The 23,419-nt window shown below is 51.7% G+C and overlaps 2 protein-coding genes across 7 annotated transcripts; one reads left to right on the forward strand and one right to left on the reverse strand.

Annotated features, from left to right (window-relative positions):
- The first annotated feature begins 620 nt into the window (after window positions 1-620).
- On the forward strand, window positions 621-13,339 carry ZNF821 (zinc finger protein 821). 6 transcript variants are annotated; one of them, XM_086620819.1, is made up of 8 exons: window positions 621-729; window positions 2,191-2,282; window positions 4,343-4,426; window positions 9,233-9,358; window positions 9,855-9,997; window positions 10,555-10,659; window positions 11,540-11,706; window positions 12,434-13,339. In XM_086620819.1, exons 2-8 carry the CDS (start codon window positions 2,243-2,245, stop codon window positions 13,086-13,088), a joined length of 1,320 nt encoding a protein of 439 aa, XP_086476945.1. In that variant the 5' UTR covers window positions 621-729; window positions 2,191-2,242; the 3' UTR covers window positions 13,089-13,339. The 6 variants fall into 6 exon arrangements, with proteins under 6 accessions (XP_086476945.1, XP_086476946.1, XP_086476948.1 ...); XM_086620820.1 differs by lacking the exon at window positions 4,343-4,426 and having other exon boundaries at window positions 9,855-10,048; XM_086620822.1 differs by lacking the exons at window positions 621-729; window positions 2,191-2,282 and adding an exon at window positions 7,207-7,727 and having other exon boundaries at window positions 4,384-6,470; window positions 9,855-10,048.
- A 5,869-nt stretch (window positions 13,340-19,208) lies between these two features.
- ATXN1L (ataxin 1 like) lies at window positions 19,209-22,188 on the reverse strand. The gene has a single exon (XM_009991612.2). It carries the CDS (start codon window positions 22,186-22,188, stop codon window positions 20,116-20,118), a length of 2,073 nt encoding a protein of 690 aa, XP_009989914.2. The 3' UTR covers window positions 19,209-20,115.
- Window positions 22,189-23,419: the final 1,231 nt, after the last annotated feature.

Raw genomic sequence — 23,419 nt, forward strand, 5'->3', positions numbered from 1 at the left:
GCGCTGAGGGACTAAATGACCCCGCGGAGGGATCGTTCTCGCGTGACAACGCGGTCGTCCCGGTACGCGCCCGCCCCGGTACGCGCCTCCCGGGCCTGGAGGTTCCGGCTGCGCAGCGTTCCGCTGGCGTCTGCCCCCGCCGCGAGCTCCGCCTCCACGGGGGGCGGGAGCGGCTCGGCTGAAGGCACCGCGCCGGGTGGCGGGCGGAGGGGTCTCCTGCTCTCCGAGGGCCGGGCGGCGGTGGCGGCGCCTCCGCGAGGAAGGGTCGAGCCGAAGCTGAGTCCAGCCCCAGGGCCGCAGTCCCGCCGCTGCGGGGTAAGCCGGCCCAGCGCGAGTGCCAGGCAGCGCCCGCGGGGCCCTGCGGCGGCGGCGGCGGCTGCGCTGGGGCTGGCGGTGGCCCGCGGGAGGAGCGGCCCAGAGGCCCCCGCTCTGCGGTGCGGTTCATTTCCAGACGGATGCATGAGTTCGTAACGCACGTGGCGGTTTCTAAATGAATAGTAAAATCGTGATTTTTGACCTTGCAGGCTAAGGAAGATTCTGGTGGGCTCGGCTAGCACAGGGGCCGCCGCTTCCCGACCCCGGCGTGGGGAGAGACAGCTGCCAGGGGAGGGGGCCGGGGCTCGGCGCCGCTTCCCGGGCTGTCCGCCGGGGTACGTGAGATCCGCAGCTGGCACGAATGAGCTTCGGACGGCCAGGAGCTGCTGGCTGGGACGGATCCATGAAAAACAGGTGAGATGCTTCAGCTAATGAAGACCTGGGGTCTGCAGGCGAGGGCTTCGACAGCCAGCGCGGCACTGCCGCCGCCGGGCCGGGGGCTTCCCGTGGCGGGGCCGGACCGGGCCGGGCCCGGGGCTTCCCGAGGCCGTTACTGTGCCCGCGCCCATGCCCGCGCTGCGCGCTCTGGCGGCGCCGCCATCTTGCCCGTCTGTCTGTCCGGCGGCCCTTTGTCTGTCTGCGGCTCCCCGACACCTGCAGCGGGACCGGGTAAGGCGAGCCGGACCGCGGGCCGGGGCCGTCCGCCCACGAGGGGCGAGCTGGGCCCAGCTGTCCGCCGGAGGGGCGGCGGCGTCTGTCCCTCTGTCTGCGAGAGGTCGGGCCGATCCGGCCGTCCGGGCTGTTGGGCTGGGTCCGTCGGTCGTCCGGCGGCATCCTCGGGAGTCCGGGCCGGGTTCCTCCGTCTGTCCTTCTGCCGAGGGAGCGGGGTCCGCTTGTGCGGCCGTCCGCCTGCGGGCTGGATCCCTCCTGCCGTCTACCACGTGCTGGGGCTGCCGGGGGATCCCTCTGAGGAGGCTGCCGGGATCCCCGTGTCCGTCTGCCGGTGGGAGGCTGAGGGGGATCCCTGTGTCCGTCTATCTGAGGAGAAATGGGTTCGCGTCCTCCTGTCTGTCTGTCTGAGGGGACTGTTGGGATTAATTCCTTCCTGTCAGTCTGAGGACAAGGAATCAGTGTTTCCCTCCTCGTGAAGTTTGAGGGGGCCCGTGTGTCCCCACCTGTGGGGGACAAGGGATTCGTGTCCCCACCTGCCTGGCCCTGGCCCTGCCTGCCCAGTTCCGTCCTGGCAGCAGGGAGGGCACAGCAACCCCGCTGCCTCCCTCTCCCTGTGCCTGTCTGTCAGGGTGGTGAGGTCGGTCCGTTTGAGGGGGTGACTGTCCGGGGTGAGAGCTGTCTCTGGGCTGGCCACACCATCCCATCAGTTGCTGCCGCTGTGTCTGGAGCCGTGGCTGTAGGGCAGCCAGCTCCTTCCCCTGCCCAGGCTGGGTTAGCGGGTGCCCTGCACCAGCCGTCTGGGTGTCGTGGGGCCTTGCCAGTCTCTTTCTGGGTGGGAGGCCAGAGATAGGGCAGGGTCTGCAGGTCTGATTAGGCTCTTGCCCTGTTGGCCATGGAAACAGACAAGAGGGAGAAGAGTGTTTGGACTGAGATTGCAGTAATTCCTGAAGTGGGGCATTCTTAGCTTTTTGTATGCTGGGGACAGGATTGCTTATAACTTTGCTTGAGAACTGCATGGGACTGCCCATACATGGTGGTTTGGGAAATGCTTGTGGATCATGTTGGGTGCTGGTGCTGAATATGGCTGTGGTGATGCAGAACGAGCCCTGTAGGCAGAAGGGTGGGGAATGGCCCTGAGACAGCCAGCTGTATTTGGCCAGAGGCTCAGGAGGTTCCAGTGGTGACAGGCTCTTCTCTTCTTAGGTGAGCCCTCTGCAGAGGGAACGAACACTCTGTGCTCCCCAGTCAGGGAAACATGTCCCGTCGGAAACAGACCACTCCTAACAAAGTTCACTGTGAGTATTCTGTTACACGGCATTTTGGGATCCTTGCCCTAGCTGGATTGTTGTGGAGTGAGGCGGGGAGGAGGGGAGTGATGAAAGCTACAGTCTGTGGGGGAATGGTGGTTACTCCTGTTTTGTCTTAGGGACTGTAAGAAGAGAAACTGAGCTCTGTGCGTCAGGGGAGCTGACTGCGTCCTGGCATGGCAGGACAGAGATAGGCTTGAAAAACAACTAATGCTGTAAAGGTAGGTGTGTATGTGCAGGGCCTGTAGCTGTGCTTTGCATTCCCACTGTCACAAGTGCAAGTTAGTGTGCTAAGAAAAATGACTTCAGGCCCATCTTGGGTAGCAAAGGAAGTTCAAGGCAAGGTGGTTTGAGTGTGCGGCTGAAGGCCAGAAGTACTGGGTTCTGACGTTTGCCCTACCACAGACTCAACTGACTGGCCTTGGACATGTTACTTAAGCTCACTGTACCTCAATTTCCTACCAAATAATATAAAACCATTTGCCCTTTCCTTTCAGGGAATGGGCAGTGGCTAAGTAATTTACTGAACAGATAAATGCTATCTGTCAGATCATTCTTGAGCTGAGCTGGTAGGACAGGTCTCTGTTTTTCCAGCATTGTCAAGAACGTGGCATTTGTTTGATAGTGAGAGGGCCGAAGATGCTGTACGTCAGCACTTCCTGTGGGCAGGCGACAGTGAGATGTTAGTGGAGCTGGGAGACACATATGGATGTTTGGCTGCAAAGGGGAAACGGCACATGTACGGCTTTTGTTTGATTGCAGCAGAGGGAAATTGAGGGGATTGAAGCTATGCCCTTGTACATACCCAGCTTTGTGGCTGGAGACATGTTTGGAATTTGGGCTGGAATGAGGAAAACAAATTTCTACTTTTGTAGACATGTGAAAGGAAGGCTGAAGAGAGGGCCCTAGATATTGCTAAGCTGTAGTAGCTGTCAGGAGTATGGGACAGAGAGCTGAGTGCTGCAGCCCTAACACTGCTTTACTTTGCTGATGCTGCTGGCTTGCATGTCTCTGTGTTTCTCTGTGCTGCCTTTTTGTATGCGTACAGCAACAGGCATCTATGCATGCTGTTCTCTGTACTAGGGGAAAATACATTGTGATACAGCCTAACACTTTGCACACTTGGTGAGGGTACTGGGGAGAACTGCCTCTGTCTGAGACTTGAGAGCCCCATTGGCTGCTAGAGCTGGGCATGGGAAAGCTGACAGAGCTTTCCATGGTGGCCAGTGTAAGAACCTTGAGGTGTGGCTTTTGGCATCTGCACTGACTTGGGCTCCCCAATTCCTGCTTCTGGGCGCTGGGATCAACAGTGGGCAGGGTATAGCTTTGATTTGCCTGATAGCACATTAATGACTTTGGAATTGTCTTCTTTGTAGAGGTTTGGTATGTCCTGTGTTTTGTCGTGTGATGCTAGTAACACATCTTGTGCCAACGTACGTTTGCTTCTGAGAGGGCCTATGGATTACTGCTGCTGTTTAGATCAGACTTATATAAGGCATATATATGCCCCTTATGCTGTCTCCCGTGGTGTAGAGTCACAGGGTACAACAGCTCTAATGGTGCAGGTAGAGTTTCCATGGTATTTAGGTGGGCTATTTTCTGCACTCCACTTCATAAGGGTTATGTTCTTCAGAAGCTTGTACTATTACCTACAAAACTCTACATATAATCGAGTTCAGTTGTGCACTGTTTTCACAGTGAACATTGCTTTTTTATCTGCAATACAAGTGATTGTATCTCCAGTTTTGGTCTCGGGGGAGCTCTCTGACAAACATGCTACCAGCAGGCATGAGGATGAGGTTATGACATCTGGTATGCTGTAGACAGGAATTCTGGGACTTGTTCACCTCTTTTACATGCGGTGCATTGCTACAGAGCAACTATTCAACAGGAACCACCAGGAGCAGCAAGTAGGACCACAAGAAAATAAAGAGACTGAAAGATAGAAGAAACATGGCAATGGTGATGTCTCCACCTTTTGGGATGGAAAATCTTGTCTGTCTTATGATGAACACCACCAAATCTTTGGGACTTCTCTGTCTACCTAGCCTGCTGTGTATCTGGAGGGCCCAGAAATGCCATGCAGTGCACTGACGAGGATAATCGGAGAGAGCATCAGCTCCAAGAACTGGGTGAGCCAGCAGAATGAGGAGTCAGGCTGACACATAGCAGACACATTACTGAGACTTCTTCACAGGGACTGAAGTGGTTGGGAGGAGAGGAATAAAAGGGACCACAGGTATGCAGCTTTTTATGCAGTTGTCTGCAGCTGGGGTCTGATTTGACAGGCTGTGGGGCTGGGGAATTGCTTTTTGGATTTGCATAAATACTACTGTGAATATCTAACTGGACAAACTTGTGGGAGGACAGTGTCTGCTTCTTCCTTGCGTGGCCACTCCATGTTATCTTCCTTCTTGGATTCACTAGGGCAAGTGACAGCTTGCTTGGTGCTAGCTCTTTCCAGGGTTACTTTCCAGGCTTGGCATGGCCCTTGTTTAACCTTGCTCTCACAACAACATGGTTTGCTGTCCTCATTTAGTGCAGAATCTCTTTGACATGCAGAGCGACCGGCTGGGAAGTTGTGTGGTTACAAGTCAAAACAGTTTTAAATAGAAGTTGTTGTGTAAGGAAATTCAAAATAATACAGAAACAATGATAAAAATTACTGTTATCACGAAAGTCTCATTGTGCATGATGGCTAGTCCTTCTACAGTTTTAACTGTAGTAATTTCACCTTTGGCAGGGCTGCGGCACATAATTGGCTCTTAATAATTTAATTTTGTTTTGCTACATGGTGCATGAAAAACACTTACACCTGACAAAGTGGTAACAAATAAAACTAATACTGGAATGCACTTATTGCATTGCCCATTCCACACTGATTTGAAAAATACAATGTAGTTATGTTGTTCCTGTGGAGATACCTTTATTGATTCAATTTGATCTTTATATTCTTCCAAAGTATAAAATATCTCTAAGCAATTAATCTGATCTTGCATTCAGGCCCATCCATTGCTGCACTGTCTCTCTGTGAGTTATGGGCTACTCACTGTTCTTGTGCTTGCCAAAAATTCACTTTTATTTTCTCTCCCTGCTGTCCCATGAGCTGCTTTTCTTTCTATTGCTTGTACCCTTTACAGGTCATGCTTATTTTAGAGCTCTTGAGAACAGCTTTCGTTAGTCAACTTAATTCCCACTTCCTACCTCTGTTTATCATGGTCCCAATATCCCGTTAATCCTCTATTTCCTTCCCTCTGACACACACATGTTCTGTGCTCTTCAATGTTCCTTGAATTCTACTGTCTGTAATATTCCCAGTTGGAAGTTAAAGTATCTTGCAAGAAATAGCACCCAGCTCAAAACTGAGCAGAAATGTTACTTGCATCAAAATCCTTGGTTCTTAAAGGGCTCTGTGGGCTGCCGTTGTTAACTCTTTCAATTGTGTTGTTTTTCATTTCAGTAACCACTACAGCAATGTGGACAACCCAGAATAGCGATGGGGCAGGTGGCCTAGATCCACAGTGGTGGAAAGACTTGCAAATTTCAGGTCCAGGAAAGGAACACAGAGAAGACCTACATGAACAGGGACTTTAAATTGATGTACAAGGAGGGAATAAAGTGGCTTATCTCTGAGAGTCCTTTCTGTTTAGGAAGGAAGACAGGGGAATGATGCAGTTTCTTTTGACTTTGTTTTGTGGATTTTGGGGTGGGGGTTGTTTGTTTGTGTGTTTATTTTCCAGAACACCTGAGAGTTATCCTGCATTCATACAGTTCAAGAAGGGAAAGGCTCAGGAAAAAATCCTTTGTGGCTCCCAAGGTGAAACACCACCAGATCCTAGCAGTCATAACTGCCCCTGTTGCACAGTACCACAGGGCTCCCCCCTACCTCCACAGCTGCTCACCGGGCATCCCATTCATTTACAAGATTATGGAGTGGAAAACTGGAATGCAAAGCAGAGGCATTTGTATGATCTTTCACTGTCCTATGTCTCTAGCTGTTTGTAAAACAAATACAGTGACACTTGTTTTGGTGTTGTGGTCAGCCTGCAGCCCTTTTTGTATTTAATAAAGAAACTTCTGGAGAAGAGTCTGTGAATTCGACATTGAGCATAACATCCTCTGCTGATAGCAGTGATCCTAAAGCTGTTGCCTGTCTTACTCCCTTTCCTAATGAATGTAAGTGTATTCGAAGCGGGGTGGAGCTGGGGATGTCAGTGTCTGTATGTGAGCATGTGTGTGCAGAAACAATAAAAGTATAACCCTGTACCTATCAAACATTAAAGCTCTGAAGCTTCATTAAAGTAGGACATAGTCCATCAGATGAACAGGACACTCCTCCCTAAGTTCTTTTGGGGAAAATACTAGTTTAATACATGAGAAATTCTGTTTAAGCTGAAGATAGCGTTTTTAAAAGTTTGTCTTTCCCAGTCCCATGATGCCTTTTAGCTACAGGCTAGTGGAGAATGCACAAGATGTCTGCTAACAGCACTGGTTTGGTTAACAGTGTGCATTTCGGGCTGTAAGCTGATAGTTCTGTGCTGAATCAGTGCTAACTTGGTCCTGGTACGTTGTACGGAAAGGCCACTGGCAGCTATGATTGCTCACTCAGTCGCTGGGAGTGATGCTGTGCTACTGACAGAGGGGTTCCCTCCTCAGCCACCTCACAGAAAGATCCTGCTTCTAAAATCCTGCAGCCTGTCCACATCACCTGTGTACCTGAGCAGGAACCCGTCTGCCCTTAGACTGCAGGCTGCTGCTCACTGGAAACATGAGCTACCTGGAAGGGGAAAGGGGGAAGAAAAACACCTGACTGCTTCCATGAGCAGTTGCAGTGGTGGTTGGGAATCCTGTTTTGTAACTGTCACAGGTAGCACATTTCCCACCATGGTTTTACATCTGTTGTGTTCCGCAGGTTTCCTCATTTCACCGTGCTTTGCCTTGCAATGATTTTTTTTGGTCTCTGGGCTTTTATCCTGGTGGTTTGTGGGTATCTGCTGCTTGGAGAGGCACTGTAATTCTGTAGTGTCTGCTGTTTGTACAGTCTGAATCTCAGTTCCACAGTGTGAGGATGTGGTCCAGACATAAAAGCAGCACTCCTGGTTATGAAAATCATTCAGTGCTGGAATGGCTTCTGATGGGGGTCCATGTGTCACAGCAGTCAAAACGGCATCTGCTGCTTTCAGTGCCAAATAGATGTAGAGTGCTCCTCAGCACTGCTCTTCAGTCCGTATGGATTGGGTGCTCAAGTCTTCGCTACAGAAACCTTTCTCACATTTCTGAAACAGAATGATAAAGGCCTTCAAATGCTTTTGGAAACCTCCATGGGGATGTTGGGAACTAAAACTCTTCTCCCACACTCTCCGTGAAACTTCTGAAGGTCTTTGAAGTCTTCCATAAATTACTGCTTTTTAAAGCACTGCTGGAAATTGAGAGGTAAGCACCAGAAAGGCAGTGTGAGTATGAATACGGGGCAAAGGTGGCTGAGATGGTTTAGCACGTAGGAATGTACCTGTCCTTGTAACAGGACTGGTGCTCTCTCAATGGGTCAAGAATTCAATTCCCTGGTTATACTGATGCCAATTATGGCCCTATACTAAAAGGTACAATTTTGTTCCAAAAGCTTTTGTTTTATGTGAAAAATGCACTGTGTCTTCTTCAGCATTTTTGTATTTATGCTTTCAGTGGTTCTTGAGAAGTTACAAATCAGTTGATAAACTTAACCCAAAAGCTAGCCCACTGGGAACTTCAGCACCTTGTCCCAAGCACTCCCAGCTCATCCACTGAGAGACAAATCATTACTACACCTGGAACAAAGTCCTTTGTTTGATTTAATATGAAAATTAATGGTTGCCTTTTATTGTTATGCTTTGGAACTAAAAATTCTGCTTCACAGGGATTGCTGTAAGAAATTTTCTTTCGGAGAAGCAAAATAATTGCCTTCTTTCAATGTGTTTGCCATCTCCTATTGAGTTGAGGTACTAGTGATCAGTGTCTTTCAACAAAACAGACTGTAAGCTATCCTAACTTGATAGTCACTGAGTTTTATTTTAGCCAGAGCCATTCCTGGGCTGGGCAAGGTGATGAAGCGTTATCCATCATGTAAGCAAGAGAACAACAGCTCCAACCACAAACACCTTCTTAATGGGCAGTTTGTCCTCAGTCCTCCCGGGACAGAAGGTGGTGACAGGGCATGCCAGGGACAACCCCTGAGTTTAGCATCACTGTGGAAAGCAGATGAGGTGCCAGGCACTCAGAGATATACTATTTTTGGGCAAGTTGCCCATTATAGCAGGGAATAGGACTTGATGATTTAGAAGAGCCATATATCATAGAATATCATAAAATGGTTTGGGTTGGAAGGGACCTTAAAGATCATCTAGTTCCAACTCCCCTGCCATGGGCAGGGAAACCTTCCACTAGACCAGGTTGCTCAAAGCCTCATCCAACCTGCCAGGGATGGGGCAGCCACAACTTCTCTGGGCAACCTGTTCCAGCATTTCACCATATAGCACTATGCTTGATTTGGGGTACTGGCATACTCCCCGAGTAGCTTCCCCTCTACCTAGAGTTGTGCTAGAGCTGCACTGGCAGATAGCTTAGTAGCTGAGAAAGCCACCTGGCTACATACAACAGATATATGGGATCTCACTTTTTTTATTGGCTAGAGTGGCATATAAAGAGTGTGCGGAGAGCAGCTGGACATTTCCATTAGTGAGACTGTTCCAGACACAGGGACTGGACTTACATCAGCAGGTACAAGAGGCTGGTGTTGCAGGGTAGGCAGGTAGAGAGGTTACTTAAATGCTTTCTGAGAGGTGACTTCAGAGATTCTACACAGTGCAGGTGAGCAGCCCCACTTGTATTGTGGTTTTGGCAAGTCTTGGTGGTGAAAGCAATGGAATGACACCAGTCTGACTCTTTGTCCTTGTGGCTGCCAGGGGAGCAAGTCTTTGCAGGGCTGGAGGAGCAAGCCCGTCAAGCCATGATGAAAAACAACTTTCCTGGAGCTCTTGGGGACCAAAGGCCAGCCATTCATCCGCTGCAAGACCCTGACTCCAGCAGCAGTGAGTTCTGCCCCTTCCAATAATGTCAGGGTAGTGGACTGGGGAGACTGACAAGGGGTGAGGCCATGTACTGCATAGCTTGCGGGGTCATCTGAGGACCATCTTACCCATCTCCTCTGGGTTAGCCTTGGGCTCCTGCGCAGGACTTGATGTCAGCAAGAGCAGGGCTGCTCCCTGGGGGAAGGCAAGCCTAGAGCTAAGGACTACCACAACACAGATTAGGCAATGACATCATCACTGGGATACAGTCCCAATTTACCAGAGCAGGGTGGTAACAGCAGCAGGTCCAGTGATTGTCAAGCAAGGCAGAGTAACAGGCAAGGTCTGGGGACTTTACAGAGCACTTTAGGGACTGGAGTGCCCCAGCCTGAGTTTAAATGGAGCCCCTGGTTGGAGGGTGTGGGTAGAGGCCCCAGGTGATGCTGGGCAGGACAATTAAGGCCTAAGTGTGAGCTCAGGGTCCTGACAGTTGGAATAACTGCTCTCCATGTTCCAGGTGGCAGTGATGACGAGGAAACCACTCAGGATGAAGCTTCTTCCCATACATCTGAGGAGGATGGCTCAATGGTGAAAGTGAAGAAAGAATTAGAGAATGCAGAACAACCTGTGGCTGGAACCCCACTGATGAGAGAGAATGAGGCAAGTGTGTGCTGGCTCTACACTCACCTTAGCCTCCCAGGGGGAGAGAAGGTATTGTCTAAACACATCCTCTCCCCACTGTGGTTTCTTACCTTTTTTTCTCTCCCACCTCCTCCAAACCATGTTTCCTGAAGAGCTCTTGGGCTGCCAGGAACAGGAGACAGTGGGCACACATTGCCATTGTCCTGGCTGGCCAGGGTGATCGTGCAGGGTATGCCCCCTTCCATCAGTTCTGGTGCCTTTCTTTGACTGACACCCCTTCCCTTCTGCAGAGCAGGGCTTGCCTGCCCCAGCAGCTGTGCTGGCAGGAGCCTGTGGGTGAGTGGAGGCCAGGAAGCCTCTGCCTGTTCTCCCCGAGACAGCAGTGGTTTTGCTGAGAGGCTACATAAAGGAAACTTTAGACTGCAAGAACGCCAACCAGCCCCAGCAGGACTGGGCAGACAGCCCTTGATCTGGTCAAGGCCTGTGTGCAGTGTTGACTACATGCTAAGGGAGGGTGGGGTGGCTGTGTGTGAGGATCCGTGTGCCTTACACAGAGTGGCTTTTCCTCCCTGTAGGTGCCTGAGAGCTTGAATGCCGACCCTATGCTGGGGCTGTCACAGTGCCCTCTCTGCCAGCTGGAGTGTGGGAGCAGAGAGCAGCTCATTGCTCACGTGTACCAGGTAGGGGATGATTCCAAACTGTGGGATATCTCTGGCCTTAAGCCTCAAATCTATAAACAACCCAAAGCACAGGATGGCTTTGTTGTGGTCCTTGCAGTCACAGAACAGAGCTTCTACCTAGGATGTGATTGAAGTTTACACCAGTAAACTGTGTCTGGGGAAGAGAATCAGCAAGGCACTGGTCTGCAGATCTGGAAAACACAACTCTGTCCCAGGGCAGTCTCTGCAAGCAGTTGCAGGCTAAGACCAGGCAGCTCCTTCAGATTAAACATGGAAACAATTTTTACATCATTCAGTGAGAGAAGAAACCATCCTCCTAATGACTCAGTTCTTTATTTTGTACCTTTATCACAGTTCCTATCCATGAAAACAGCTGTTCTTCCTCTAGAATGATTCCAGTGTTGCAGGAAATGTGTGCTGGAATCTCACAGGTTTTGTTGTCAGTACTTTCTTCACAGCACATCAAAGTCTGTAAAAGAAGGAGTGAAGCAGAACTGAATTGGCCACTTACCTGCACCAGCTGACTGTCTCCATCCAAGCACTTCCTCACCAGCATCCTGCCTCCTGTTAGTCCAGTCATGCTTTGTCCAGCAACAGCAACTCCTCAGATGCATTTCTGAAAACAAGGGTCAGGTCTTACGATCCAAGTGTTTTGGCCTTAATTATTTCTCTTGCACTGGAGTGGAGCTGTAGAAAGGTTTCCTCCTTGCTGTTTGACCTGTGACACCCCAGATGTCTTGAGCTTGGTCTAGCTGTCAGACAGAGGTTTAGTGGTAAAGTGTTCCCATTCCAAGAGGCTGAACTGAATGGTTTGCTGTATCTGTTGGGCATGCCTCAGACTGGGCAATTTGTAACTAACAGGCCAGTGGTTGTCTTGCAGCACACTGCAGCTGTGGTCAGCGCCAAGAGCTACATGTGCCCCGTATGTGGCAGAGCCCTCAGCTCACCGGGATCCCTCGGGCGACATCTCCTGATCCACTCAGAGGACCAGCTGTCAAACTGTGCAGTGTGTGGGGCACGCTTCACCAGCCACGCCACATTCAACAGGTCAGGGTCACCCTGGCTGGTGAGTGGGCTGGGGTACCCACATTAAAGATTAAGTGGGTTGCCTTAAATGACATGGAAGTCATGGCTCTGGACCCACTAAGGCCTGTAGGAGAGTTGTGAACACCCTCAGTGAGTGAGATTCCCTTGATCCCTTCCTGCCTGCAGCTCTGCATCACCTGCTGAGACCTCCATGGGCTGTGCTGCTAAAAGGGTGTTCCTTAGCTCTATGAAGAACCAGAACTGTGCAGAAAGCACTGGGGTCTCCAGTCAGTGGAGAACAATCAGCTGCTTCCCTTGTCCAGCAATCCGTCAGAGTAGGTCTGTGCTACTGAGATGGGTTCCTCATTTCCAGAGCAGGACTATAGACAGAAACCAAAATGTTCCTTGTTTTCCTTGTTTATGTCCTCCCTGGTAGAAGATTATCCATTCACTAGTGGAACGGGGCTGAAAGGAAAAATCCAGAGATGATGGGGAGGAGCAGCTTGCTGGCTAATTCCTGCTTTTGCGCTCTTCCAACCCAGATGCTGCTCTGGGCTAACCCACTTCCTACTCCTGGATATGATGTTGCTTCATTTTAGATATTCAGACACGTCTGTGGGCAGTTTAGTAGAGGCCTCTGTCATGGGCTGTAGTAGGGGCACCGTTCATTGCAGCTCCCTGGGCAGTCTGAGGTGGGCACTCTTCCGTCAGCACCAAGTCTCTGACTTCTGCTCTTTCTGTTTTCCAGTGAGAAGCTGCCGGAGGTGCTCAGTGCAGATTGCCCACCGGCACCGCAGAGTGAGGGCCCCTCCAGGGCTGAGGGAAAAGACATTGCCTTCCACACGCCTGTGTATCCTGCAGGCATCCTCCTCGTGTGCAACAACTGTGCTGCTTATCGTAAGCTGCTGGAGGCACAGACGCCTGGCATGCGGAAGTGGGCACTCCGTCGGCAGAACGAGCCCTTGGAAGTGCGGCTGCAGCGTCTGGAGCGGGAGCGCACGGCCAAGAAGAGCCGGCGGGACAATGAGACACCTGAAGAACGGGAGGTGAGGCGGATGCGGGATCGAGAAGCTAAGCGCCTGCAGCGCATGCAGGAGACAGATGAGCAGCGGGCGCGGCGGCTCCAGAGGGACCGGGAAGCCATGCGACTGAAACGCGCAAACGAGACCCCGGAGAAACGACAGGCCCGGCTCATCCGGGAGCGTGAGGCCAAGAGGCTCAAGCGGCGCCTGGAGAAAATGGACATGATGCTCCGGGCACAGTTTGGCCAGGACCCGTCTGCCATGGCTGCTTTAGCAGCTGAAATGAACTTTTTCCAGCTGCCAGTGAACAATGTGGAGCTGGAGAGCCAGCTGCTGGGCAAAATGACCTTTGAGGAGCAGAGCAGCAGCGCACTGCATTAAGCTACAGCCGAGGACTGTGCCGCCTCTGCTGCGCCTGCCGCAGGCGCACTAGCAGGCTTCTGCGCTCAGGAGGCTACTGTGGTCCCTGGCTGACTGGCGGTTCTGGCTTTCTCCTGAAAGGGGAGAACAAAGCTGAGAGATATCTGCCAAAGTAGCCCCGGTGGGAGCAGATTCTGAGGATACAGTCTGCTCTGGGGCCAGGTCATGGCCTGTGAACAGAGGGAAATAAATTAATGTTCATGTTTATTTAATCCCTTTACCTTTTGTGCTTCTTCCTGCTCTTGGACCCTTGTCTTGATGGGTTTGGTCTGCTGCAGATGAAGGCCTACCTCACTAAAAAGGGAGCTTGTTTACTGCAGCATGAATTGTGGAGCTGAGGACTTTGATAGTCCACAGCTCCTCCGGGAGTAAATCCCTCACAGTTTGTGCTCATAAAAAGGACGCAAAGGAGGATGTCATCTCCGTGCAAATGGCTGTGCACACTCTTAACACTATCATTATGTGCTTATTTGCAGTAGCATCCATGGAAAAACTAAGAGGAAACTGAGTTACTGTTCTAAGATACCCCATATAAACACTAACAGAAAGGCTGACTAAGGTAAGCAAACAGGAAACAAGTTTGCTGGTTTACTCACAAGTTAATTTTCACTTAAACAGCATTTCAGGTTTGCAAGTGGAATTGTTGATTGAATGGTAAACAGTTAGGGCAGGTCAGCTCTTTAGTACTCTATGGATTTGCTTTCCTCTTTATTCAGCACTGGTGAGGCCACGCCAGGAGTACTGTGTCCGGTCTGGGCTCCCCAGAGCCGGGGGTACAGAGGTACTGGAGAGCATCTAGCAAAGGGCCACTAAGGTAGTGAAAGGACTGGAGTGTATCTCCTGCGAGGAAAGGCTGGGAGAGCCGGGACTGCTCAGCCTAGAGAAGAGAAGGCTCGAGGGGGGGATCTTATCTCGAACCACGGCTCACGCTCAAGTTATCCATTCTCATAGTAAGTTCCTCTGTGACCAGCAGTGACTTTCAGTGGTCGCTGCAGATGACGCTGTGGGGCGAGGGGGGGACCATTAGTAAACAGAACCACACAGATAGAAAAGAAAGTTGCTTTGGCTTCCACACTGAGCAGCAAAAACAGTGAGAGGAATGTGGAAAAGGGGTGAGCTGAGGAGAGGCCATGGAAAGCTACAACTGAGTCTGGAAAAACCTGCCAGAGGGCAGGGAATTTAAGCCTTCTTTGGCTTATTCAAGAGGTAGCCAAGGTGAAATGCCATAGTCTGTTCCTATAGGAAAATGTTCCCATAGCTAATAGAATTCATTATGCAACTATGGAAATTAAATCTAGGCATGTTTAAACTGGAAAAGGCAAAACATTTAGCACAGGACTCATGGGGGGGCAAAGGGGTGGCACACTCTCTATTTGTTTCTTTAAGAATAAGCATCTAAAAACATGTGCTGTAGCTTTGTGGTTTCCAAATGTCAGCTCACCAAGCGCATAGACCACCACATCTGGGTTTGGCAGCCTGAAGACCCCTGCTGCTTTCAGAGCATTTCCAGTTAAGGTCTGCAGTAGTTATGTGGTGGTCTGAGTGCACTGGGAGCTACTGTCTTCTTTCAGGTTGCTGTTTCTCTGCATTAAGTCCAAAATGGTGACCACAAAATTCCTACTTGAGATCAGAAGAGTAAAGTTAAAAGAAGAAGCAAAACTGTTTGGCCAGACTACTTAGAAATGTGATTTTTCCCTCTTTTTGCAGTTTTAAAAACTTTTGATTGAAGTCCCTTAAAGGCCTAGTTAATACTACAATAGTTGCCTTAAAAGCGAATAATGTTGCATATTTTCCTTGATAATGAAGAAATGTTACAATCGTGTGGACGCTTGCTACAAAAAGCATTTAATCTTTTCAATACTACAATTTCCTCCACATGCCACTGGAACATCTTGTTTCCTCACCTTACAGAACCTGTTTTAAGGTATCATTCGTCAGGTAGAACTGACATCCAGGAGCCACCTTTCCCTGTCCCTTTGGGAAAAGGCACCAGATCTGGAAAGAGTCTATTCAGTTCCATGTTACTTTGTTCGTATCCTCCTTTGTTCTCTGAATGATCTCTCACTTTTATTCTCACCTCTATCTGTTTTCATACTCAAACTGGCAGAGTTTGCTTTTCACAACATTTGCCATTGCTTTAGTGTGTTTTGCTTGGCCAGCAGAGATGTAGCTTCACTCTGCAAACCATAGCTTTCCCTGCAGTGTCACTGGCACCTGATCATTATTCTAAGGGGTTGGAGAAAGAGATCACATAAAAGTGAAAGTATTTGAACACAGAATTATGGCTTATAATCCATCTGTCAGACAGCCTTTATCTTGCCCTTGTGGCAAGTCTCCAGATCACTGTATAAAGACCAGAGAAGCCACATCCTAATGACCACTGATGTTACAGACGAGCAAAAAGTCTCAAACACCAAAGGAAAAGCTATTGGTTTATATATAGATATATATATATAGATAGATATATACTGTGTTTACAGAGTCAACAAGTTAAATGCAATATTCAGAAGAGCATTACCAATAAAAATACAATCTGTGTGTAGCCAAGTACAGACTTAAAATGGTAAAACAGGAAAAAGGATCTCACCAAAAGTACAAATATACAGTACAAATTGATTTATTTAAAACAGTTACAAAAAAAGCACAACAAAATAGAGATTATCCTTAGAATTATTAATGCTTTGTTAAAGATCAGGTAGGAGGAAAGGGGCAGGAACAAGGTTGGAGGGGAGCACCTGACTAGTTCTAAGGCTTTAGATACAATGCGGTCGGTTACATGTTAATACAGCCATTACATAACTGGGATTATAGTTGAGGGATCAGCACTTATCTACAAAGACCTCCTTGCCTCAGGGCAGCCCAGCCGGTTCCCCCAGTGCAACACCTCTGTTTCTCTGCTTTGCATGGGCAGACCTTCCCCTGGCGCTAAGGTGCCATGAAAGCGGAAAACAACCAGAATGTGCACGGGTGCGTGTGCGGGGTGGCAGCAGCCTAGAAGGACGTCAGGGGCAAGTCCTGTCCTCCCTGGACAGATTGAAGACCGTGAGCATTTTGAGCCATGCCTGGAACACACCCTGGGCCACACTGTGTACACAATGTGCATTCGTAGCCGTCTGAGCAGCTTCTGCAAAGTTCAGGCGCGAGGACAGCCTGGGCGACAAAGAGCAGCTGTGAGCGACGCGAGGGAAAGGCACATGTACTGCTGCGGGCAGGAACTGGCGTTGGGGCTACTCAGGCTGCTGTAGTTTCTTTTACAATACTTTCTGAGTAACAAGGATTGTTAGTTCTCTATGGGAGAAAAGTGACTTCAAGTGTGGGGTGGGGACAGGGGGTCAGGGACACTTAATATGAAAAGTGCATTATACTTGTGCACCTGCTGGAAAGGGGAGGCAGAGGGGCCTCTGCAGCTTTCCTTCTTTCCAGACAGAGCTTCCTCTGCATAGTCTGGTAGTGATGAGCGCTCGTCACTTGGAGCAAGCCTCACGTTCCTGGAGCAGCAGCATACGCACAGCCTGGACACAGGCCTGGCCTCTACTGGGCAGCTGATCCAAGGAATGTTTCACGAGATGGGACAGATGGCTACAGACACCCATTATTGCATCCTATAGACTCTTGCCACAGAGTGTGAGCTGGACAAGACCAAGGCCAGGGGGCCCCCTCCTCCAGGCAGGCCAGACCACAGCTCTCCTCCCCTTCACAATAGCAGCAGGAAAACAGTATATTTCTCTGAGAAGCCTGTCACATCTCTGCCAGCAGAAGAGCCTGGATAACCATCTCATTCCACAATGTCTTCCTGGCTTTATCTCCTCCTTTCCCTGTAAACCTAAGAAATAAAAGCCTCCTCCACGGGCTCATTCATAGCCTTTCTGCCTACAGCAGAGCCTGTCTCACACACTCCCTGTCTCAACAGAGCCTCAACGCTCAACAAAACAACTACTGCAGGCGCTGAGCAACACAGCCCAACCCCGTAAGGACAGATTCCAGTGATTACAAGTACTACTAAGCTGGGCTAGAGGGCTGCCAGTGGCCTCCTTCTGCCCAGCACCTCTGAGGCAAGCAGCCAGACACCCAGATTCTTCATCTCAATGCCCCACTGTGAGATGTGCCCCAAACCGTTGCTCCCATAGAAGATGAAATGCGCACAAGAGCAGGGCCGACAGGGAGTGTGGACAGAAGCACCGGGGTCAAATTCACCCTGGCCTGTTCCACAGAGCTCAGAATCACACTCAACAGATGCACAGCTAGCCAAAATCCAGGGCGAGCACCTTCACAGCCCTCCAGCTGCCTACAGTACAAAGCTATTTTAGCCACACAGCATCTCACCTCATGCATCAGTGTCTGCCCTGGCAGACCGCTGTTCAGTGTGGCTGAGATCTAGGAGGAGTAGTCACAGTAACACACATGAGGTAAGGCAGGCTCTCCAAACCCTACCTCTAAGAGACAGAGACTTCTGTGTTCAAAGATGCACATGAGGAGCTCTGCACCTTTCAGCTGCGCACATTTCCTCTATGCCTGCAACCAGTCTGTCTACATTCACACGCCACACATATGCAAGGTCCCTTTCTTAGCTGCCTGCCACAGCTCTGAATTCCTCTACGTGCACCGTGCAAAGAACAGGCAAGAGAACCTGGGCTCCTCTGCCTTCTGCCCCTGGCCACAGACACCCTGGACATCCTGAGCATGAAGTACTCACCAAACACTGATCGAGGTCTCTGCGTAGGAGAGTCCAATGAATAGCAACTGTGAGACACACAAGGTGACGAGGTCAGACACCCGGGCCCAGACAGAACATTTTGCTGACAAATGGTGCCACGACAACAGCATCTGTTCCCACAGCTGCTGCATCAAGGAGACGGATTCTTCACATGACAGCATCACCATGACTTCATACATTTCAAATGCAGCTGATGAGATCGGAAGCAGTGTCACTTCGGGGAAGCTACGTGTGACACAGGCAGCATTCTCATTCTGGAGAAACCCCCACGAGGCACAAACACTGAAGGCGTGAGTAGCGCGTATCTCACCTAAGGCCTGAAAAGAAACTGTCCTGGTGCAGGCATTTCAAAGGCAACAGAAATGGCTAGCAACACGCTAGGAAAACGGGACTGACAGCCTGGACGGACACGACATTCTGGAGACTCTCTAATTTGCCAAATACTCGGGCGGAGCACCTCTCCGTCCGTCACACAGACAACTGAAGCCAACAACTTACACATGTTCCTGGAGAGTGGGCAGAACAGCCCAGAGATCCCACCGCTGCAAGCGGACCGAAGCGCAGAGGAGAGGTGCCGACACACGAGCCGTTCAGGGAGACAGAAGCAGTGCCCTGGCAGTCAGGCACTGCCTGACAGAGAACTTCAGGAAGATGAGAGAAGGGAGATGGAAAACGGTACGCTGAACATCAGAAGCAGCATCACAACTCTAGCGGGCACCTGCACCCTGAAAAGAAACTCTCTCGAGAGCCTGGTCCTGGCACAGAGATAGGCACCTTAACACAAGGAATACTGAACCCGAGTTAAGTCAGTGAAGACTCTTATTCTCAATGCAATAGTGCCTTTTTTTTATTCTAGCTGAGGAGTTAGAGCTGGTGTCATACCACACCACCAGAGAGGTCAAATTAGTGTAACTACAGGAGTCTTCACTTGAATGGAGTGTTATTACCATAACGAGGTATTAATATACATTTGTATTAAATCTCACCGTGACAAAGACTACTCTTGATTTTACCATGTTGTTCTACAGAGGAACTCCAAAGTGAAGCATCAGAAGAACTAACACAAACACACCCCATAATGCCCTATGGTGCTGTGATATTTTTAGAGTCCCTACATGAATCATAGAGCTGTACTTAGCAGAAACTTTGTACCTTGCCTGCACGTGCACAAACACTCATCTCTTGTCTAGAGCTTATTCAGGAAACTGCCTGCAGGGAAGAATTAGCCATCTGGAAAGTTTTCTTCTGATTTAATTACAAAATAGTCTCAGTCTTTTCACAGAAAAAGATGAGTTTCCATCCTCCCCAAGAGAACACTAAATATATTTTACTCCAGCTGTAAAAAAAAAACAAAAAAAAACAAAAAAAAAACAAACGAAACAAACCAAAACCACCAAAAAAAATCCAACCAAAAAAAAACCCCAAAACCATTCACCCATAGGCTAAACCTCTGCAAAAGCTGTAAGCCCAAGAGATATTTTTTTCAAGTTATTAATATGGGAGGAAAGATTTGATTTGGTGGCAAATAATTAAATGTATTTTATAGCAGGAAACTGATGTCTCCCATCCCAACTTGTCCCCCATTCCAGGTGCTCAAGTTCTCTATTCACCTACACCCAAACCCATCCTTTTGGTCCTTCCTCTTGAATTTCTGTGATTCATTCAAATCCGTACATTCTTTGCAAGAAGAAAGAGCAGCTGGATTCAGTGGAAGAGACATTAAACAGAAACACCAGAGAAGCATCTCCGTCCTGCCCTCAAGAGCTCCATTGGTGAACGGTCCTTTTAAAGTGCATGTGTGAAGAAAAGGGATACTGGGAGTAGAGCCCCCGAAACTCCAGTGGGGACTCATCTCTCCCCATCATGAGAAAGGAGGAACAAAATCTTCAGCAATTTTATCTGCTACCTTAAGCCGTCTGCCCTCCTCTTCTCCCCAGCCATCCTGAATGCTTAGACCCTGCCCTGCAGGGAATCAGTTATTCAGGGAGGTGTGAGAAAGCCCCATCCTCCAACCTCTGGAATGCTCTCATCGCAAGCTCATGAGCACATCCCTGTTCTCTACCCCAGCTAGCCTGTTGCTGCTCCCTGAGGCACTGGAGCCCTCTTGATTCCCCAAGAGGAACTGGTCAGCCACTGAACTGGATGGAATAAATCCAGCCCTGCAGGGCAGAAAGCAGCCTTGCTGGTGAACCTGTCACAAAGTCTGTGCAATTTCTCCACCTGATGGCAAGAAACCACCCACAGGGGATGCCAAACCTCACAGCCTCAAAGGGATCACTTCCCTGCATTAGAACGCCCTTCAATAGACAGCTTGACCTCCTGGGGAATGAAAGAGGGACGGAGCAGAGAGGGCCGAGGCTCCTCTGCCTGCACGCTGTATCTTTGGAAGCCTGGGGCTGTCCAGCTGTGCTGACTGCCAGTCTCAGGCTGAGAGGGTTCTGCATGAGAGCTCTGGGCTGCACTGTCCCTGTCTGCATGGCTCTTCCTTTCAGCAGCTCTGTCAGATGGTTCTCTGGACCCCTGAGCTGTTCTTTCAGACCTCTCCCTCGTAGATATCAACTGCTCTGTGAGAGGGTAGTTAGCCTGAGAGGCAGAGTTGCCATTCATGCTCTGTAAACTGATTGATATGCAGACATCACCCACCTGCAGCCTGTGACAGGGCAAAGCGAAGAGCTGAGCAGTCCGCCCTGGGCTACAGGAGGACCAGCCCTGGCCATACACAAAGAAGGGATGCTCTGGGGGCACATCAATGCTCACTTTACTTTGTTGCTCCCCAACCACAAAATGCAGTGTGACAAGCCCAGGCCACTGGCTTTCCTGAATATCCACCACCGTGCTGGAGTCGATCTTCAGGCCCCCGCTCACCTCCGCACTGCGAACAAAGTCTTGAGTCTGCAGGTCCTCCACCCGCTTCAGCTCTCCTGTAGCCAGCTGGATTATGGCTCCTTTCATGAAATGAGAGGGCAAGTGGGAGGAGCTGGGTGGCTGCAGCTGGGCCAGGTCCTTTTCAAGCACACTTCCTCGAGCCTGCGCATCTGGGCTCCGCCTCACCAGGGTTTCTGAAGTGGAAGACCTGATGGGCTCAGATCCAACGGGAGCCAGGACTGGCTTGCCGTTGGCTATCACCATTCCTTTGGTTAATTGTCTTTGTCTAACCGGCTCTTCAGGGGACATTACATACGGACTCCTGGACTGGCTTTTCTCAGCAGCAGCCCTTCCCGCTGTGTTCCTCAGCACGTCCTTCGACTCCCCCTGCTGATCAGGGATATCATGGCAAAGGTTTAAAGGGCTCGGGTCATCTTTCCTCTGGGCTGCCAGAACATGATAATCCTGAGATGCCAACACCCCCACCACCCTCTGAACTTCCAGATCAGTGTCTGGGGTGCTTCTGTGAGCTGGCACAGAGACCTCTGTTCCCAACGTCTGGTAACCTGAAAGGAACTGTCCATCGACCACACATCCTGCTGCAGGCCCTGGCAGACAGTCTTCAGCTTTACTGCTGGCAGAGTCCACAGCCTCGCTGGTCCTCCTCACCACATTATGCTCCATATGTCTCTGTCCACCATTGGCAGCAGCTACCTCTGAACTCAGCTGACTGTCTTGCTGAGGAGACTCTGGGCTTCCACCTGCTGTAGGTGTCTCATATGCTGAATACCCTGGTGGGAGGCGGGACATCTGGTAATAAACAGGAACTCTACCTGGTGCAGTATCTAGCGGCTGGGTCCCAGCATGGTGCTGCATCTGGCCAGAAGGAGAGACTGCAGAAGCAGATTTGTTGAAGGTGTGGGTAGGAGAGGTAGTCTGGGGGGAAGGAGTGGCTTCTTCCGTGAAGAGAGAGGCATATGGTACAAAGTGGGGGACATGAGAGGCTGTGAGGTTGGTGGAAGGAGACAGCAGAGGACTAGGCAGGAAGCCAGGAGGGACAGCATAGGGCACTGTGTAATGCGAGCCGATGAACTGGAGGGACGTTGGAGGGATCTGCGCGTAGTGGATGGGAGGGTAGGGCACTCCTGGGTGCTGGATTATTGGTGAGGTCACATTGAAGGCGGGGGGCAGGGGGCTCACGTTCACCACGGGGTGCAGACCCGTGGGGGAAAAGGTGGCGGGTGGCACTGCCACTTTGTAGAGCATCCCATACTGGTCCACTGTCAGACCCGCCACTGCTTCTGCGGCCTCACCAGGACCATGGCGCAGGGCCGCGGGACCCGGCCCGGCTGTCCGGGCCCACTCGGGGCCCTCGCCCGACGCCTGGGCACCCCCTGCCCGCCCCGCCTCGGTGCTGGCGGGGGGAAGTTCCCGCTTCTTCGGCGGGAGGCACTCCTGGCTGCGCTCGTGGCCTGCTCTCATGGTGCCCCGCGGTGTCCCGGCAGCCCCAGCCGTGACGCTCGTTCATGGGGGCACCCGCAGCGGCTGCCGCACGCCGGCTCCCGGATTCCCGCTGCCGGCCGCCGCCTCACCTGCGCCAGGAACAGAGGGAGCCGTAAGTCCCGGCCCCGACGCGAGCCGCCGCGGGCCCCAGGAGCGCAGGGAGCCCTCGAGCCACAGGGCCGGAGAATCCTGAGCCCCGGACCCGAGAACGAACAGGGTGACGGCCCCGAGCCCTCGCCCGGGACTCCAGCCTAGGAACAGCGGGCGCCCGAGGCCGGTCACCGGCCCCACCCCCAGCCCTAGAGCCCCGACCGCGCCGCGTCCCACCGAGCCCGAGGCGCCGCAGACGCGCCCCGCTTCCACGGGCCCGCCCCGTGCCCACCGCAGCCCGCGGCTCACCCGCCATCGCCCGGCTCCTCCTCCGCGACCCCCATCAGCGCCGGCGCCGCCCGCGGCCGCCTCCAGCCCGACCCCTCCCCGCGCCGCGGCGCACAGCAATGACGCGCTGCCCCGCGCGGCGGAAGCGCCTCATCCGTCGGCAGGGGGCGTGCGACGCCGCGCCCGCGGCGCTCGGGGCTGACGTCAGGGGGCGTCCGCAGCGCCGGTTGTCGTGGCAACCAGCCACGCCCGGCCGGGCCCGACGGCGCCGCGCCCACCGCCCGTCCCGCGGGGCTGTCCCCGGGGCGCCGGGCGGAGCCGAGCGGGGCCGAGGTGCGTGCCGGACACGGAGCCATCCCGGCGGAGAACCGGTGGGGAGGGCGCGCTGCAGGGCGGCGAGACGGGCTCCCCGGGGGCAGGGTGTGCTGCCAGGCCGGTCGGCGGACAGGCCTGCACCGAGACCTCGGCCTAGCCAGGCGGGTGGGCTGCAGGGAGCACGGTGCAGGAGGGGTGACATCCTGCAGATGAAGGACATACCGGTCTCCAGTCGCAGAGAACGAGTCATCCATCATCCAGCACAGTGTCCTTCGTGAGGTGTTTGTTGTCTCGCGCGCCTTAGACAGACTTTCCCAGGCAACCATCCGGGAACACGAGAGTCACGGTAGCCTGCCTGGTTTTCATTGTGGGGAGCCAGCGGTGCCGCTCCTGGAAGGATGCCTCCCCCTGCTTCCTCTGCACAGCTTTTCGCCTTTTGTCTGAACATACCCCTCATCCTGTCCTGCATCTACTCTCCAGGCAGTCTCTGTTCGTCTTGGTGCTGTCGGCAAGTCCC

Source organism: Tauraco erythrolophus, chromosome 15, assembly GCF_009769465.1.
Source record: "Tauraco erythrolophus isolate bTauEry1 chromosome 15, bTauEry1.pri, whole genome shotgun sequence".
NCBI classification, from domain to species: domain Eukaryota; kingdom Metazoa; phylum Chordata; class Aves; order Musophagiformes; family Musophagidae; genus Tauraco; species Tauraco erythrolophus.

Coding starts and splice junctions, on each gene's coding strand:
- ZNF821 (XM_086620819.1), top strand. CDS start 2,243: ATGTCCCGTCGGAAACAGACCACTCCTAACAAAGTTCACT. Junction 2,283..4,342: donor CACTCCTAACAAAGTTCACT/GTGAGTATTCTG, acceptor CTGTCTACCTAG/CCTGCTGTGTATCTGGAGGG. Junction 11,707..12,433: donor AGCCACGCCACATTCAACAG/GTCAGGGTCACC, acceptor TCTGTTTTCCAG/TGAGAAGCTGCCGGAGGTGC.
- ATXN1L (XM_009991612.2), bottom strand. CDS start 22,188: ATGAGAGCAGGCCACGAGCGCAGCCAGGAGTGCCTCCCGCCGAAGAAG.